Source organism: Nicotiana tomentosiformis, chromosome 1 (assembly GCF_000390325.3).
Source record: "Nicotiana tomentosiformis chromosome 1, ASM39032v3, whole genome shotgun sequence".
NCBI classification, from domain to species: Eukaryota; Viridiplantae; Streptophyta; class Magnoliopsida; order Solanales; family Solanaceae; genus Nicotiana; species Nicotiana tomentosiformis.
In genome coordinates this window covers 60406977-60422975 of record NC_090812.1, presented here as the reverse complement: position 1 = coordinate 60422975, position 15999 = coordinate 60406977, and the positions used below count along the sequence as shown (strand labels likewise).

At 36.6% G+C, this 15999-nt stretch overlaps 1 protein-coding gene across 1 annotated transcript; it reads left to right on the top strand.

The window, feature by feature from the left end:
• Positions 1-2022: 2022 nt before the first annotated feature.
• Positions 2023-6398, top strand: LOC104104219 (uncharacterized). The gene is given in 7 exon segments (XM_033658189.2): positions 2023-2107; positions 2154-2386; positions 2537-2693; positions 4140-4306; positions 4758-4865; positions 4960-5079; positions 6189-6398. Coding segments are annotated over 7 exon segments (1065 nt in total). The 3' UTR covers positions 6384-6398.
• Positions 6399-15999: the final 9601 nt, after the last annotated feature.

The following is a 15999-nucleotide window of genomic DNA, read 5'->3' as shown; positions in this document are numbered from 1 at the left end:
GCTATTTTCGGCTAGATTTTGGCAAAGCCTCTTTTGGATAGTGTATTGCCCCTGAAATTTCGGGCCTACCTATATAAGTATCATCAAATTCTAACAACTTTAATTTTTTTCCGGCTTGAACAATGTTTTTCCTGTTGTGACTTGTGAACAGTGTTTTCCCAGATACTTCTTCATTTTTCACTATTTCAAGTGAAGAACTTGGTTTTCAGAGGCCGTCTTTCCCTTTCCAACTCCATCTAACTAAGAAAAAAAAAAGGAGAGTATCCATCTTAACTTGTTCTACTTTAGCATTCTAAGGTTAACCATACAAGTTTTAGTCATTGAAAAATTGGTTGTAGCGAAATGGGATGCAATACTATGAATAGTTGGATGATTTCTCTACTAGATTATATTGGGTTCCTTCAGTACAAAGTATGCAAACAGACATCTTTAGAGATAGCTTCCGATGTTCAAACAGGTAATAGTGTGACTTGTATCTCCCAATTTTCATCCTCCGATTCTTGGGTAATTGATTCAAGTGTATCTGATCACATTTCTGGTAACAAATCTCTTTTCACTACTATTTCATATTCTCAATCTTTTCCAACAATCACAATGGCCAACATGTCTCAAACCATGGCAACTGGAATAAGTCAAGCAAGTCCACTTCCTTCTTTACCTTTGAATTCAGTTCTTTATGTTTCTGGTAGTCCTTTTAATCTCATAGCCGCTAGTCGCTTAGCCAAATCACTTGAATATTCTGTTTTATTTCTTGATGACCTTATTTTTATATAGGAACGTAACATGAGGTGTATCATTGGTACCGGACGTGAATCAAATAGACTTTATTACCTTATCCTTGTTAAATCACATGAACCCACATCAACAACTTGTTCTATTACTGATTCACTAGATTTATTAAATAAACGGTTGGGACATCCCAGTTTATCAAAACTTCATAAAATAGTACCTGGTTTGTCTTACTTGTCTACTCTAGAGTGTGTGTTGTGTTAGCTCGGTAAGCATGCTCGCTCCCATTTCCCTCGGCATCTTGATAATCGAGCAGAGTCACCTTTTATTTTAGTCCATTCAGATATTTGGGGTCCTAGTTGGGTCAGTAGTTCTACCTTGGGATTCCGCTACTTTGTTAGTTTCATTGATGATTATTCTAGGTGCACTTGGATATTCTTGATGAAAAATCGCCTGAGTTGTTTTCTAGTTTTCAGACCTTCCACACTGAAATTCAAAAGTAATTTGGGATTTCTATTTGCACATTTCGTAGTGATAATACCCCAGAATATTTGTCTTCTCCATTTCAGCAGTTTATGAACTCTCATGGGATCATTCATCAAACATCTTGTCCATATACATCCCAGCAAAATGGGGTAGCGGAAAGGAAGAATAGGCATCTCATTGAGACTGCTCGTACCCTACTTATACAATCTCATGTTCCGTTGTATTTTTGGGGGATGCAGTTCTTACATCTTATTATCTTATTAATAGTCTGTCATCTTCAGCTATCCAAAATCAAGTTCCATTCTCTATGTTGTTTCCTCACTCACCTTTGTTCTCTCTTCCAACTCGTATATTTGGGAGCACATGTTTTGTTCATAATCTTACTCTAAAAAAAGATAAGTTAGCTCTCCGTGCTCTTGAGTGTGTATTTCTAGATTACCCGAGAATGCAAAAGGGATATCGATGCTACTCACCTGACCTCCAGCGGTGCCTTATATCTGTTGATGTTACTTTCGTTGAAACTCAACCATACTTCACAGGCCTAGGTGGTCACTTAGACATTTCTAAGGTGCTACCAGTTCTATCTTTTGGAGATTCATTCACTATTTCCCCTTCACCTTCCTCCACGGCTCCATCACCTACAACCTCAACTCTAGCTCTAGACCCACCACCTGTAGCTCCTCCTACATTCTCAACCATAGAACTCTTACCCATACCAACCGTTAAGGAATCTAGTGTTACTTCTCCTAGATCCCCAGCCACAGGAACACCACTCTTAACTTATCATCGTCGTTCGCGCCCAGTATCATGCCAGTTGATTTACGTCTTGCATTTGACCCTGCTCCTACTGAGGACTTGTCTCCTCCTAGTCAGCTGATTACACTTCGGAAAGGTATACAGACCACACTTAATCCTAATCCCCATTATATCGGTTTAAGTTATCATTGTCTGTCATCATCCCTATTATGCTTTTGTATCTTCTTTGTCATCTGTTTCCATCCCTAAGTCTAATGGCAAAACACTGTCTTATCCAAGATGGCAACATGTTATGGTTGACGAGATGTCTGCTTTACATACGAGTGGTACTTGGGAGCTTGTTCCTCCTCATTCAGGTAAATCTACTATTGGTTGTCGTTGGGTGTATGTAGTCAAAGTTGGTCCACATGGCCAGGTTGATAGACTTATGGACCGTCTTGTTTCCAAATGATATACTTAGATATTTGGGCTCGATTACAGTGATACTTTCTCTCTCATGGCTAAAATAGCATCAGTCTACCTTTTCCTATCCATGGTTGTTGTTAACCATATGCCTCTCTATTAGTTGGACATTAAGAATGTTTTTCCTCACGGTGACCTTGAGGATGAAGTTTATATGGATCAACCACCTGGTTTTGTTTCTCAGGGAGAGTCTAGTGGCCTTGTATGTGGCTTGCGCCGGTTACTTTATGGTCTAAAGCAGTCTCCTCGAGCCTGGTTTGGTAAGTTCAAGTGTTCAACACATTTATCCAAGAGTTTGGCATGACTCGTAGTGAAGCTGATCACTTTGTATTTTATTGGCATTCTGCTTCAGATCTATGTATTTATCTAGTCGTTTATGTTGACGATAATATTATTATAGGCAATGATTAGGATGGTATTATTAAGTTGAAGAAACATCTCTTTCAGCACTTTCAGACTAAGGATCTAGGCAGGTTAAAGTATTTTGTGGGTATTGAAGTTGCTCAGTCTAGCTCAAGTATTTTGATCCCACAACAGAAGTATGCCTTAGGCATTCTTGAGGAGACATGAATGACATGTTGTAGACCTGTTGACACTCCGATGGATTCGAATTCTAAACTTCTGCCAGGACAGGAGGAGTCGTTAAGCGATCCCGCAAGATATAGGCGATTGATTAGTAAATTAAATTACCTCACAGTGACTAGACCTGACCTTTCCTTTCATGTGAGTGTTATGAGTCAATTTATGGATTCTCCATGTGATAGTCATTAGGATGTAGTTGTCCGTATTTTTTGGTATAAAAAATCAACTCTAGGCAAAGAATTATTATTTGGGGATCGAGGCCATGAGCAGATCGTTGGATACTCAGATGTTGATTGAGCAGGATCACCTTTTGATAGACGTTCTACGTCTGGATATTGTGTCTTAGTAGGAGGTAATTTGGTGTCTTTGAAGAGCAAGAAACAGAATGTGGTTGCTCGGTCTAGTGCAAAGCAGAATATCGAGCAATGACTATGGCAACATATGAGCTAATTTGGATCAAACAGTTGCTCAAGGAGTTAAAATTTGGTGAGATTAGCTAGATGAAACTTGTGTGTAATAATCAAGCTGCTATTCATATTGCATAAAATGCAGTGTTCCGTGAGAGAACTTAACACATTGAGATTGACAAAGTGTCAGAGAAAAGATACTCTCGGGAGATATTGCTACAAAGTTTGTGAAGTCGAATGATCAACTTGCAGACATTTATACCGAGTCCCTCACCGGCTCTCGTATTAGTTACATATGTAACAAGCTCGGTACATATGATTTATATACACCAGTTTGAGGGGGGGTATTAGATATTTATGTGAATATATATAACTAGTCGTAGTCCCGTATGTAATAGGAATATGTTATGTATTGTGTATACTTATAAATAAGGCTCGTTGTAACATCGTTAAGAATATCAATTATATATTTTTCTTCCGTGCTTTCTCACAGAAGTAATAGTTGAAATTGTTTGTTGCTTGCATTACATTTCGCCTACTATGTGGGAACACTTTCTAGGCTCATATGTTGCCCTTTGTAAGGATGATCGCCACATCTTGATTGTACAAAATGGAGTTGGTATTATGTCTGTCTTTTTATAATATACTTATAATATACTGAAAACTTACTCTCAGCGGATGAATCTATATCATCTGACTTTGTGTTACTATCTTTTTGATTACTGTATGTGGTAGGGCTCCATCAGGACCTGGTCATTCGAGTAACGAACTTTCTTAATGAAGACAAAGGTTTTATGTGTTTGGCTGGGGATGTTTTTGATGTGCCAATTAGGAAAGATATTATTCATCATGTTGTGAGATGGCAGCTAGCAAAACGACAGCAGGTATGTGCACAATTTTTTTGAATCGCAAATTTTGAATTATAGACAGCATAGATATTTGCAAGCTACTCCTTTTTTACTTTGTTTCCAATACTTAAGAGCATTTATCATTTTTCATTTTTCATCTTTTATGTCAATTGCTTCTGTGGGAAACAAATAGATTTTTTGGAAGAGGGGGTAGGGGGGAAGAGAATCAGGATGAACATTTTGAGGCATATAAAAACCACAGAAAATCATATGCCTTTGAAAAAATTGTCTTGCTAAAGAAAAATGTTGAAGACGAAAAGTGATCTGCTGTAGATCATTTAAATCATCAGGGCCTTCTATTCTCCTACCTGCTTTCTATCTTTATGCTTGTTCCCCTGATTCTACAAGCTTTGCAAATTATAGTTACTTGCCAAGGCAGTAGAGGATTCAAATAGTGTTGTAGACCTTCTCTTGGTGAATGTTGCAGGGAACCCATTCAACTAAAACTATTAGTGAAGTTAGTGGGACTGGTAGAAAATCGTGAAGGTAGAAGGGCACAGGACGAGCGAGGCACGGAACACTGCGTGGTGCTCAGGTAACATTATCTTGCCTTTTTTCTTGTTCAGATTTTCTTGAATTCATAACAATTTACAATGACTTGATATAATGGGTTTTCATGATCAATGCAGTTTCTAGGTGGTGCAACTATGCACGGTCCAAAGCCACGAAGTCATGCAATCCAACTGAATAAGAAGGTTCGGCGCCTAGGATTGAAGATTGCACTATCAGCTCGTGCAGCTGAAGGGAAGGCAAGCCACATCCCCTTCCACGCACACATTATTTTTTGTTTGGGAACTTTTCCTCAAAAGAACCTTGGAACGAAAAGAAAGCACAATAAAATAGAAACTCAAAGAGTAAATGATGAGTCGTTGAGATGTTTTGTCAATTTTGAAACCAAACAGCAATGTGAGATCAACTTAACAGAAAAATTAATAAATAAAAAAAGGCCAAAATTTGCTGTCTCATTTCCTTCCTCTCTCTTGGAACTTTTTTCATTTTGGTTATTCTAGAATATGTTTAATAGAAATAAATGTTTACTTGGATTTAATCTGTTAGTAATATTTACCAAAATGAAAGCCACAAAATAATTTTTAGAAGTGAAAGCAACCCAATAGTTATCAAGGCTTCATTGATATTTTCTTAAATACAATTGTTTTCCAAATCTAGAAATACATATTTTTCTGGAAATCAAACTCAAAGTCAAATCTGAATTTACATCTTTAGAAATCAAACCCATTATCTTTTCTACCAAAACCAGATCTATTGCTTTTCAGTCAAATGCCACCTTACTTTGGATGTAGATTGCAAGTCTTGGTTATCATTTCCTGTGATCATATTGGGCACTGAGACGAATACTTCCTTCTTTTGTGTGGCATACTGTGTGCTCTTCATATTAGAAAGTATTTAGATATGCAAAAGAATTTCGATTTCAACCACATTTCTTTCTTTTTTTTGTTGTTGGAGTTCAATGATTTCAATTTATGGTTCTTTTTTTTTATGTTGGAGGACGTACTATGTTTGTTCCTTAGAGCAAGTTCTAGCAGGATTTGGGAAATTTGTTTTCCCAGAGGCGACTGCTTTAGTTTATAGTTTCAGATTTTAAAGCTCCCTATTTTTGGAACAATGAACAATAATTTCATGTGAGCTCTTCACGAGTTGAGGAAGAGTTGGTCAGTTTTAATCAATCTTGATCAGCCTCCATATTTAACTAGTTTTGGTTTGTTCTAGCGGGGCATATATTATGGTTATTTGTGTTGTGTAATGTGTAACTCCTGCTTTCATTCACAAAAAATGATTTAAGCTTTTCTTCTTTTGCATTACTTCATTGATTTAGTTGTGTCAATTGCACTGCATGCAGCTTATGGTTTTTGAGGATTTAGAGATTTCTTCGCACAAAACAAAAAACATAGTGAACTATTTCAACCAATTGGAGAATACCAAGAAGCTTCTGCTGGTGGATGGTGGCCCAATCAGTGAAAAGCTAAAGCTGGCTACTCAAAATTTACATTATGTCAACGTGTTGCCTTCAATTGTAAGTTTCCAATTATATTAGGCATCATCAGTGTGCATATAAGCTTGTGTTTCCACAATGACCTTTGGGCTTGCATTTCAATTGCCTAAGGAGCAGATAGTGTGCCCAAACCATTGTAATTTTCATTAGTGATCCCTTTATTCATTCTTTCTCTTATCATTGGTGATAAATTGTCATTGATTCTTATGTAGACTTAGGTGTATTTTACATGTCCAAACTAGATAGGATGAATATTATTAGTTCTTTTAGTCTTTGTTGTTTAACCAAAAATATATCTTTCGATCAAAATCTAAGTTTAGAAGAAAACGGGTTTCTGATAACCAAGTTTTGCTTCACTTTCTCAATGATATCAAAGGAAAATAACAAGAACAACTAAGGAAAAAATTGATTTCCAAGTCAAGGTAGAGAATTTCGAGAAAGCAGAAAAGTAAAGTATATATTTCAATATTGAATCACATGTCCTTACAAATAGAATTATATGCCTTTATATAGAAATAAACAATAGTAACGGTTTTTTCCCATAATTTGGGCTAATTATAGGCATTAATGATATTGATTGTCCATTATTTTGGATTCTCATAACCAATGCATTTATTGCTATAAATGCCTTATATCTGTCACGATTCCCCTTCCGTATTTCTTTCCGGTCCATGTATATTTTTTTCTTTCTACTATTTATTCATTCTCTGCCAGCCGTTAGGCCCGGTGCCGTCTCGTAGGTATTTCTCCCTGTGCCTTCTTTTTTCCTATCAAATAAGATTGCCATGTGTTGCTATATTATTGTTCCACGCGTTATGCCATGTCAGCGGTCTAATATTCCTCGTGTAGTTCTTTTTCACAACCAATACAGATAGTCCCCCCCCCCCCACTTTCTTGAATATTCTCTACTAAAAATATTCGAGGAAGTGGAAAGTTTTTTTGGCGGAAATTCTCTGCCGCCATTTTTTCGAATATAATCATACCCTTTTTCTGAACCGATGTGACGTTTATCACTTTCATTTAATGATCATGCCACGTGGTCAACTGGTCCTTCAGTTCTTCAACGTCTTTTAGGGTTTTCCTGCAACCGCATCAGTCACAAAGTGACGGTTTTATTATGACGCTTCATAATGACCTCAATAATCGTGTCTTCTTATGAATACTTCACCCCCTTTTTCTGATTTTCTAAAACCTTTCCTTCTTCGTCTTCTTGTCTTACTTTTTTCTGCATCTTTTCCTTGTGTTTCTTTGATTAATCATGTCTTCCCCTGATCCTCGCAAAGTTATCATTGTTGATGAGTTTGCTTCTTCTAATGTACCTATTAGAAGTAGAAGAGGTGGTAGATTACGTAGCCTCGGTTCTATTTCTAACCGTGGTTCCCCTTCTCAAAGTAGTGCTGCCAATACATCTTCTTCCACACCTAGAGCTTCTGTAACCCCAAGATCTTCTTCTAAAGATAAAGATACAACTGAGGCTCTACGTGAACCCACTGTTGATGAAATTGTTCCTCAAGAACTATCCTTTGTGACTGATAGTGAATCCATGAAAAGTCAAGTTTCCTCCATGGTTGCTTCCCTTGATCGTGTTGATCGTTACCCAACTTTGATTACTGTTGGTCTTCTCGCTCTAGTTCGAAGAGAATGTAATTGGAAACCTGATTTCCCAATTTTAGTTCCCGGCACCAACCAAAGAATAACTTCATACCAAACTGGCTATTCCTTCGTTTATACATATCCTTTTACCCTAGGCTTTAAACCTCCTATTGACCCGGTAATCATTGAGTTCTGTCGTGACTTCAATGTGTGTTTAGGACAAATTGATCCCATTATTTGGGGAGCTGTTGCATGCCTCCGTTATTTGTCAAACTTGGCTTCTATGCCCTTTACCTTTCGTCATCTACTCCATCTTTACTCCCCTAAACTATTTCGTGAAGGAGTTTTTTCCCTTATGGCCAAAAGCAAGAGAGTATTAGTTAGCCCTGAGGATAATAGAGATCGAAGCTGGTATGCTCGCTTCGTTGTTGCTCCCACTAGTGCTTTGGTGGGTGAAGAAAACATGTCTTTTCTAGAAAAGTAGAATTTTGCACGTAAGTATTTGCATCTTACCTTTTTCCTTTCTCAAAAATGATTCTCAGGTATTTTCATCCCTACTTTTTCAGCAATTATGGAAGTTTTTGAGGAAATCCCCAACTTCCGTACTTGGGTAGGAAAGTTGTTATCTGTTGCCCCTATGGAGAGAAGATCTTGGAAGTATCTCTCTCAGAGATTTGGGTGGAAAGTTAAAACATACGATACTCTTTCCCGCTTAGTCTTCTTCTTTTTCCCTTTTGCTAACTTAAGAGTTTTTCACCGTGACTCTTTTCTTTTGTTAGGATTTCCCATTCGTGGTGTTAGTCCCGCTTTTGTTTCATCGGCAAGACTTATGGTGAGTCTTGCTCAAGAAAGGATTCTGAGCTCTTATTTAAAGAGAAAAGTAGACGGAGCTCGTAGCTCTGAAGGTGAAGAGGAACAAGAAGAGGGTTCCTTAGTGCACAGGCCTCGGGTTAGGAGGCGCATTATTTTAGATGATGAAGTCACCTCTCTTCCAAGTTCAGTTCCTTTGAATGAGCCCGAAATTGCTACTTTAGTGAGTTCTGATGAAGAGATGGATGCTCTCCCTCGTGACTCCACTGATCAGCTATTTTCCCGTAGTTTTGATAGTGAAGATTTTGGTCCCGTTTCTGAAGAATTATCCCCTGCTTCTCTTCCAGCGTCAGTCCCCATTCGTTCTCAATCTATTGTTCTTGTTGTTGCTGCTACTGCTCCTCCCGTGGTTGCTTTCACTTCCTCAACTGTCCCTGTTGCTACTACTTCTCATGTTGAAGTTGGTACTTCTGGTAGTAATAAGGTGATGAAAAAGGTTACCATAGAAGTCCCTGAAGGTGGTAATATGTTGAAAAAATCTGGTCAAGCCGACGTATGGTTGAAACCTCTACTTGGCCCAGTTCGGTAGTCAAAGTTGGAAAGCCACAGTTCCTTGACATGGATGAATGACATTGTTCATTCATCTTTGAAAGTTCAAGTCTTAACTTTTTCCCTTTCTTTCCCTCGTGGTTATTTACTTTTGTTTGACAAACACTTCTTTCTTTTCTTTTGTAGATCAACTTGATAAGCACGAAGCTTATGAAGAGAATTGTTCATACTGAGCAACTAGTCAATGATTATCGTATTGAAGCGGATAACTGGAAGGAACAATACGAGGGTCTTCAATTAGAGAAAGAAGTTTTAACTTAATAGAAGTGTGCTTTGGAACAACAAGCAAGGATGATGATTGCGGAATTGGCAGTTGAAAAAGCTTCTTCAAGTCAAGTTAGCAAAGACAAAGACATCCTCGAGTCTTCATTTGCAGAGAAACTTTCTAAAGCTACCGAGGAGATAAGGAGTTTGAAAGAACTCCTTAATCAGAAGGAGACTTATGCCAGGGAGCTAGTTTAAACACTCACTCAGGTTCAAGAGGACCTCCATGCCTCCTCTGATAAGATCCAGTTCTTGGAGAGTTCCTTCGCCCCTTTGAAGGCTTCTTATGATGCTTCTTTGATTGAGAAAGAAGAGTTGAAGGCTGAAATTGACCAGTGGGAGAAAGATTACGAAGCCCTTGAAGATAAACCGACACTTGATGTAAGTTGGGCTTTTTTGAATACTCGCCTCGAGACTTTGATGGAGGTTAGCCAGGAAGGCTTTGACTTGAATGCTGAGATCACCAAGGCTAAGGAAATAATTGAAAAAACTCAGCAAAGTCAGAGCTTTTCCTTACCTGAGGTCGGCGTTCCCGAAGGTGATGAGCTTACTCCCGGTAAAGTTGGTGTTCAAGCTTCTTCTACTCAAGTTGAATCTTCTCCTGTTGTTGATGATGCCATATTGGATTCTGCATTTCCCGCTGCTCATAATGCCACATTGGATTCTGCCCCTTAGTGTTCTTTCAGAACTTAGTTTGTTTTTGAACTTTTGATGGGAATTTGTTTTTTACTTTTTTGGAATGGATGGTTAGTTTTTATCCCTGGTTCGTTTTGGAGTTTGTTGGTTAAACAAACATTTTGGTTTTAACTAAGTATATACTTAGCTTTAGCCAAGTTTAATATATGATCTTTCGTTTAATTTAAGTTTTTGTTTAAACTTTTTGACTTGCATTTAAAAATGCTTTAATATTTCGTGATTTTGGCATAGATACGAATTATATAAAGGGGGCCATTTTATAATCGACACTAATGAAGAAGACGTCTCAACTTCATATTGGTGTAAGTATATGAGAGAAGTAGGAAAATACATATTTTGAAGAAATTTCATAAATAATTTGAGGAAGTTTCATGTTTTGAACTTTCAAATTACATAACACTTTACAAGTATTCAATTAACTTTTTTGTGCGACATCTACAACTTTTTCATAGTTGTTTTTCTTATAACAGATTTCAAAAAATTCTAGGGTATATCTTGCAACCCATGACTAATCATTTCCCTTGACCTAAGTACTCGCAGGATCTTATAATTTGTGCCCGCGAGTTTACACTTTATCAAAGCTTGTTACAAAGGTTTTTGAATCAGGCTTTTTTTTTTGCTCTTGATTGGCTCTTGACTTTAAATTTTTGGGTTGATCGAGGCTTGAATTCTGACTTTTAGTCTTCTTTGACTTTCAGTCTTCTTTGCCTTCATATCTATAGTCCCCCAAGTGTTAGAGTTTTGAAGTATGAAATGTCGAGCACTTGATTATTCCTTCCATTTGATCCATTTCCTGAAAAGGAAAATACATACGGGACTCGGAGGTATATTTTTAGATGATGGCTGCTTAACCCTTTTTATTTCCATCAGAAAGGTTGTAACCCAGACTGGGAATAATTTTGTATCTCGCGTGTCTTTTAGGTCTAATATCATCATTTGGTGTGGGCTAGCTTTGTACCTATCATTTAAAATGGTTAGTATAATTAAAAGAAAAACTAAACCATACGCGAATGATACCTGACCTGCGGATCTTCCTTTGCTTAGAAGTAATACTTCTTTAAATGAACAACATTCCAATTTGATGGGAGTACTTTGCCTTCCATTGTTTCTAACTCTTACGCACCTTTTCCAGCAATGCCTCGAATCCTGTAGGGTCCTTCCCAATTTGGACTCAACTTTCCTGCATTGGCCGCTTTTGTCGATTGAAAAACCTTTTTGAGGACGAAGTCCCCAATCTTGAAGTATCTAAGATGAGCTTTCCAATTGTAGTATCGTCCAATAATTTATTTTTGCGCTGCCATCTTTATTAGAGTCGTTTCTCTCATTTCTTCAAGAAAATCTAGATTTATTCACGTCTCTTCCTCATTTGATTCTTCAATTGCTTGGGTATATCTTGTACTTGGTTCACCTATTTTAATTGGAATTAAAGTTTCAGCACCATACACAAGTGAGAATGGAGTCTCCCCCGTACCTGTTTTTTATGTCGTTCGATAAGCCCATAAGACTCCTAGTAACACTTCTGGCCACTTACCTTTTGACTCCTCTAATCTTTTCTTCAAGTAGCAATCTGCAATCTGTTGTTTTATGGCCGTGGTCATTATGAAACTCGCACCAGAAATCTGGATTTCTTCTGCTAGGGTTCGATCTCATTTCTTTTGGCCACCGTATCTTATCTCCCATATTTCTTAAAACAGCTACCAATTCAGAAGTGCTAACATTGAAACTGTAATCACCAATCTTTACCTTTGTATTAACATTGTTGTCCCGAGCATCTCGCTCTTTCCCGAACTTGGATGATGAACCCGCATCTCTGTCTCTTGATCTAGAACCATCCCTAGGATTTTCTTGTTTTGAGCTTGAATCCCGTCCTGCTGGTCCCATGTAAGGTTCATACATGTTCTTACCGGACCTTTTTTCGATTTCTGGTCGCCTCGGACTTGTTCTTTTATCACCCCTTGACCGAGTGATAGTGTCTTCTTATATTCGCAGCTTCGTACTGTACCTGTTGTACATATCATTCCAAGTTGTAGCAGGGAATTCTCGTAAGCTTTCCTTAAGTCTCCTCGTGGCTTTCGGGCTTTTTTCATTTAAGTTGCTCGCAAACGCCATGGTCGTCCAATTGTCAGGTATGCTTGGTAACATCATTCTTTCACGTTGAAATCTATCCACAAATTTCCTGAGTAGCTCCGTATCTCCTTGTTTTATTTTAAAGATCTCTTTCATTCTCTTCTCAACTTTTTGAGCTCCCGAATTTGCTTTTATAAATGAATCTGCAAGCTCAGCAAAAGAATCAATAGAATTTTCTGGTAAAAAAGAATATCATGTTAGTGCTCCTTTCGTAAGTATTTCACCAAATCTTTTTACCAGCATTGACTTAATTTCTTGCTTGGTTAAATTATTGCCTTTCATGCCAGTTGTAAACACAGCTACATGATCCCGTGGGTCGGTCATTCCATCATACTTTGGAATATCGGGCATTTTAAACTTCTTCGGTATCGGCAAGGGAGTTGCACTTGGCTTCCAGGGTTGTTTTGAATATTTGTCAATATCCACTCCTTTAATCACGGGTGGCACACCAGGTATTTGTTCAATGCGATCGTTCTACTCCTTGAGCTGCTTCTGCAAAGTTAGTACTAAACTTTGTAAATCAGAATTATTTGGTGTACCTGACCTTCCATCGCGAGATTCACAGGGAGTTCCTCCGATTCCCGAATTAGCAAGTCCCGAACGTGTGTTTTCTATAGTTGCAGTGTTGTTTAGAAGTAGAGTTGGTGGAGCAGTTGGCAATCCACTGACAAAAGCTTGAAGAGCATTGTTGACCTGTTCCGCAATTAGTTGTTTTAATGCGTCCTCGGCAGTTTGCTGGTCCCCTTGTTGATCATTCGCGTGCGATGTTGATCTTTGAGGTGTCCCCTCCCGGGACTGTCGATGTGAATTTTGAGGTGAAGGGATTGGAGTTCCTCCCTCATGTTCGATTTGTTGGTTCAGTTGGTTGTAGTCGTTGGCAGTTGACATGATTGATTGACAGAAAAGTGAATTTGGAAAGTGAATACCGGAACCAATTTGTTTAACCAAAAATATATCTTTCAATCAAAATCTAAGTTTAGAAGAAAACGGGTTTCTGATAACCAACTTTTGCTTCACTTTCTCAATGATATCAAAGGAAAATAACAAGAACAAATAAGGAAATAATTGATTGCCAAGTCAAGGTAGAGAATTTCGAGCAAGCAAAAAAGTAAAGTATATATTTCAATATTGCATCAGATGTCCTTACAAATAGAATTATATGCCCTTATATCGGAATACACAATAGTAACGGTTTTTTCCCATAATTTGGGCTAATTATGGGCATTAATGATATTGATTGCCCATTATTTTGGATTCTCATAACCGATGCATTTATTGATATAAATGCCTTACATCTGTCACAATTCCCTTTCCTTATTTCTTTCCGGTCCATGTATCTTTCCTTCTTTCTACTATTTATTCATTCTCTGCCAGCCGTTAGGCCCGGTGTCGTCTCGTGGGTATTTCTCCTCGTGCCTTCTCTTTTCCTATCAAATAAGATTGCCATGTGTCGCTATATTATTATTCCACGCGTTATACCATGTCAGCGGCCTAATATTCCTCGTGTAGTTCTTTTTCACCACCAATACATTTGCCTTTGTACCATAAAAGGAAAAATGCAATTAGAAATCGACTTTAGCTCCATCCAAGTACGTAGACCACGAAATTACACAAACTTGTCAGAAATAGTCTTTAATCAACTTAATTAACCAGAAATATGGATAATTATTGTGGTACCTAAACAAGGTCGGGGAATTGTATGGAGGGTTATAAATGAGGGGCCATTTCAAATCGTTAGACGTCGTTTCAATCAAGGACCCATCTTTTAAGCAAAAATCACAAACTTGTGCCTCCCTGACCTAGGAAAGTCACTACAACGCCAACCTTTTTCTGTGTAAAAGGGTGGCAACACTGCAAATGTCTTCTCTTCAATAAAGTCTTTCAAACCCCACGTCAAAATCTATCTTTCTCAAAATAAAAGTAGACAATAATCTTTTCTGCCTTTCCATACGCATGATTCTGTTTTTTCTTCCTGGCCTAACAAGAAAGTGAAAGGCTTGAGAAACAAATTATAGCTCTTGTGCACTCGATACTAAGAGGCGGATCTGAAATTTTTATAATATGGGTTCACCACTAAAGAAAGGAGAAAAAAAGTATTTAGTGGGATTTGATCACTACTCCTCTAGGTAAATAACACGACATTCAATCAAGTGTATCATTTAGTCTCTTTGGAGCGAGTATATAATATTAGATAAATTCTAAAAAATATGTACATAAAATACCTAGTTTGACAGAAAGACCATAGATTCATGTGCCACATATATTTGCTTATAAGTCCGCCCCTGGGTATATACATTTAACATATTCATACATTTTGCAAGAAGGGGGATAAAATATTGAAACTTTAAACTCTTCTCATTCTTGCTAATAGGTGGTCAAACAGACACAATTTAATATGATATCGGAATGGTTTATAGATCCAAGTCTAGTGTCACTCATAAACAATAAATATTTTCACTTACATTACCTAAAAATGAGTCCGTACATAACAGGATGTATATAAACATAAGAAGGGTTTAGGGACTATAAGGTAAAAGTATCTAGGTCTCGACTGATTTCAACTAGACAACTGAAAAATTCAATGATAATGTATACTATTATGTAATACTATGACTTACTGTGGAATCGTCTTCTTCTTTGTTAATTACTCAATGGTTGTGCAAGTGGATCCCATATGATATGCTTGTAATTTGTGACCTAAATCAACGACCAATCCTCTTATATTCTATTATTAAAAAAGAAGAAGCAATTAACAAGAACAAAATGCAAAAACGATGAGAAGAAAAAAAGAACAATAATTGGCCCACAAAGTAGTAAAAAGTCATTTCTAAGGTCATCTCTAACCCTTATCTTCATTTTCTCTTCTAGAATGCATTAAACTCCAAAATGCAATAAAGTTATTCTAACCATTACTCCATTTTTTACTCCAAAAAAGAATATTTCATTTTATATTCTTCTCTCTCTTCAATATTATATTATTATCTTTATTTAAATTTTATTTTCTTATTTCTATTAAAGAAAATCTATCTTTTTTTCTTTTTTACATATTCATCACATATAATTTAATATAAAATTATTTTATACCATAGATTTTTAAATAATATAATTTGTAAGCAAATATTATAGGTTATATATATTAAAGGATAATTCAAATAAAATTGAAATCATTGAGATACAAGATAATTCAATACATATTAAATTATGTATTTTAATTTAGTGTATTTTGAATTTTCATGTATTTCTAATTTTAATGTATTTTCATTTAATGTATTTTCAATTTTTACTTTTCAATTTTAGCAACATCTAATATTTTATATTCGCACCTTTCAATTTTAGCAACATCTAATATTTTATATTTGCACCATTCATTTTTTGAGATGATTATATATCTTTTGTATAATTATAACTTATAATAAAATTAACTTACAATTTTACATAAAAATAATAAATGCGCAAAAATTAATTTATCAAAATTATACGCCAAAGATAAGATATAAAATTAATATTATAAAGATATTACATAACCATAATTAAGTATATATAAAGAGATAAATTAAAA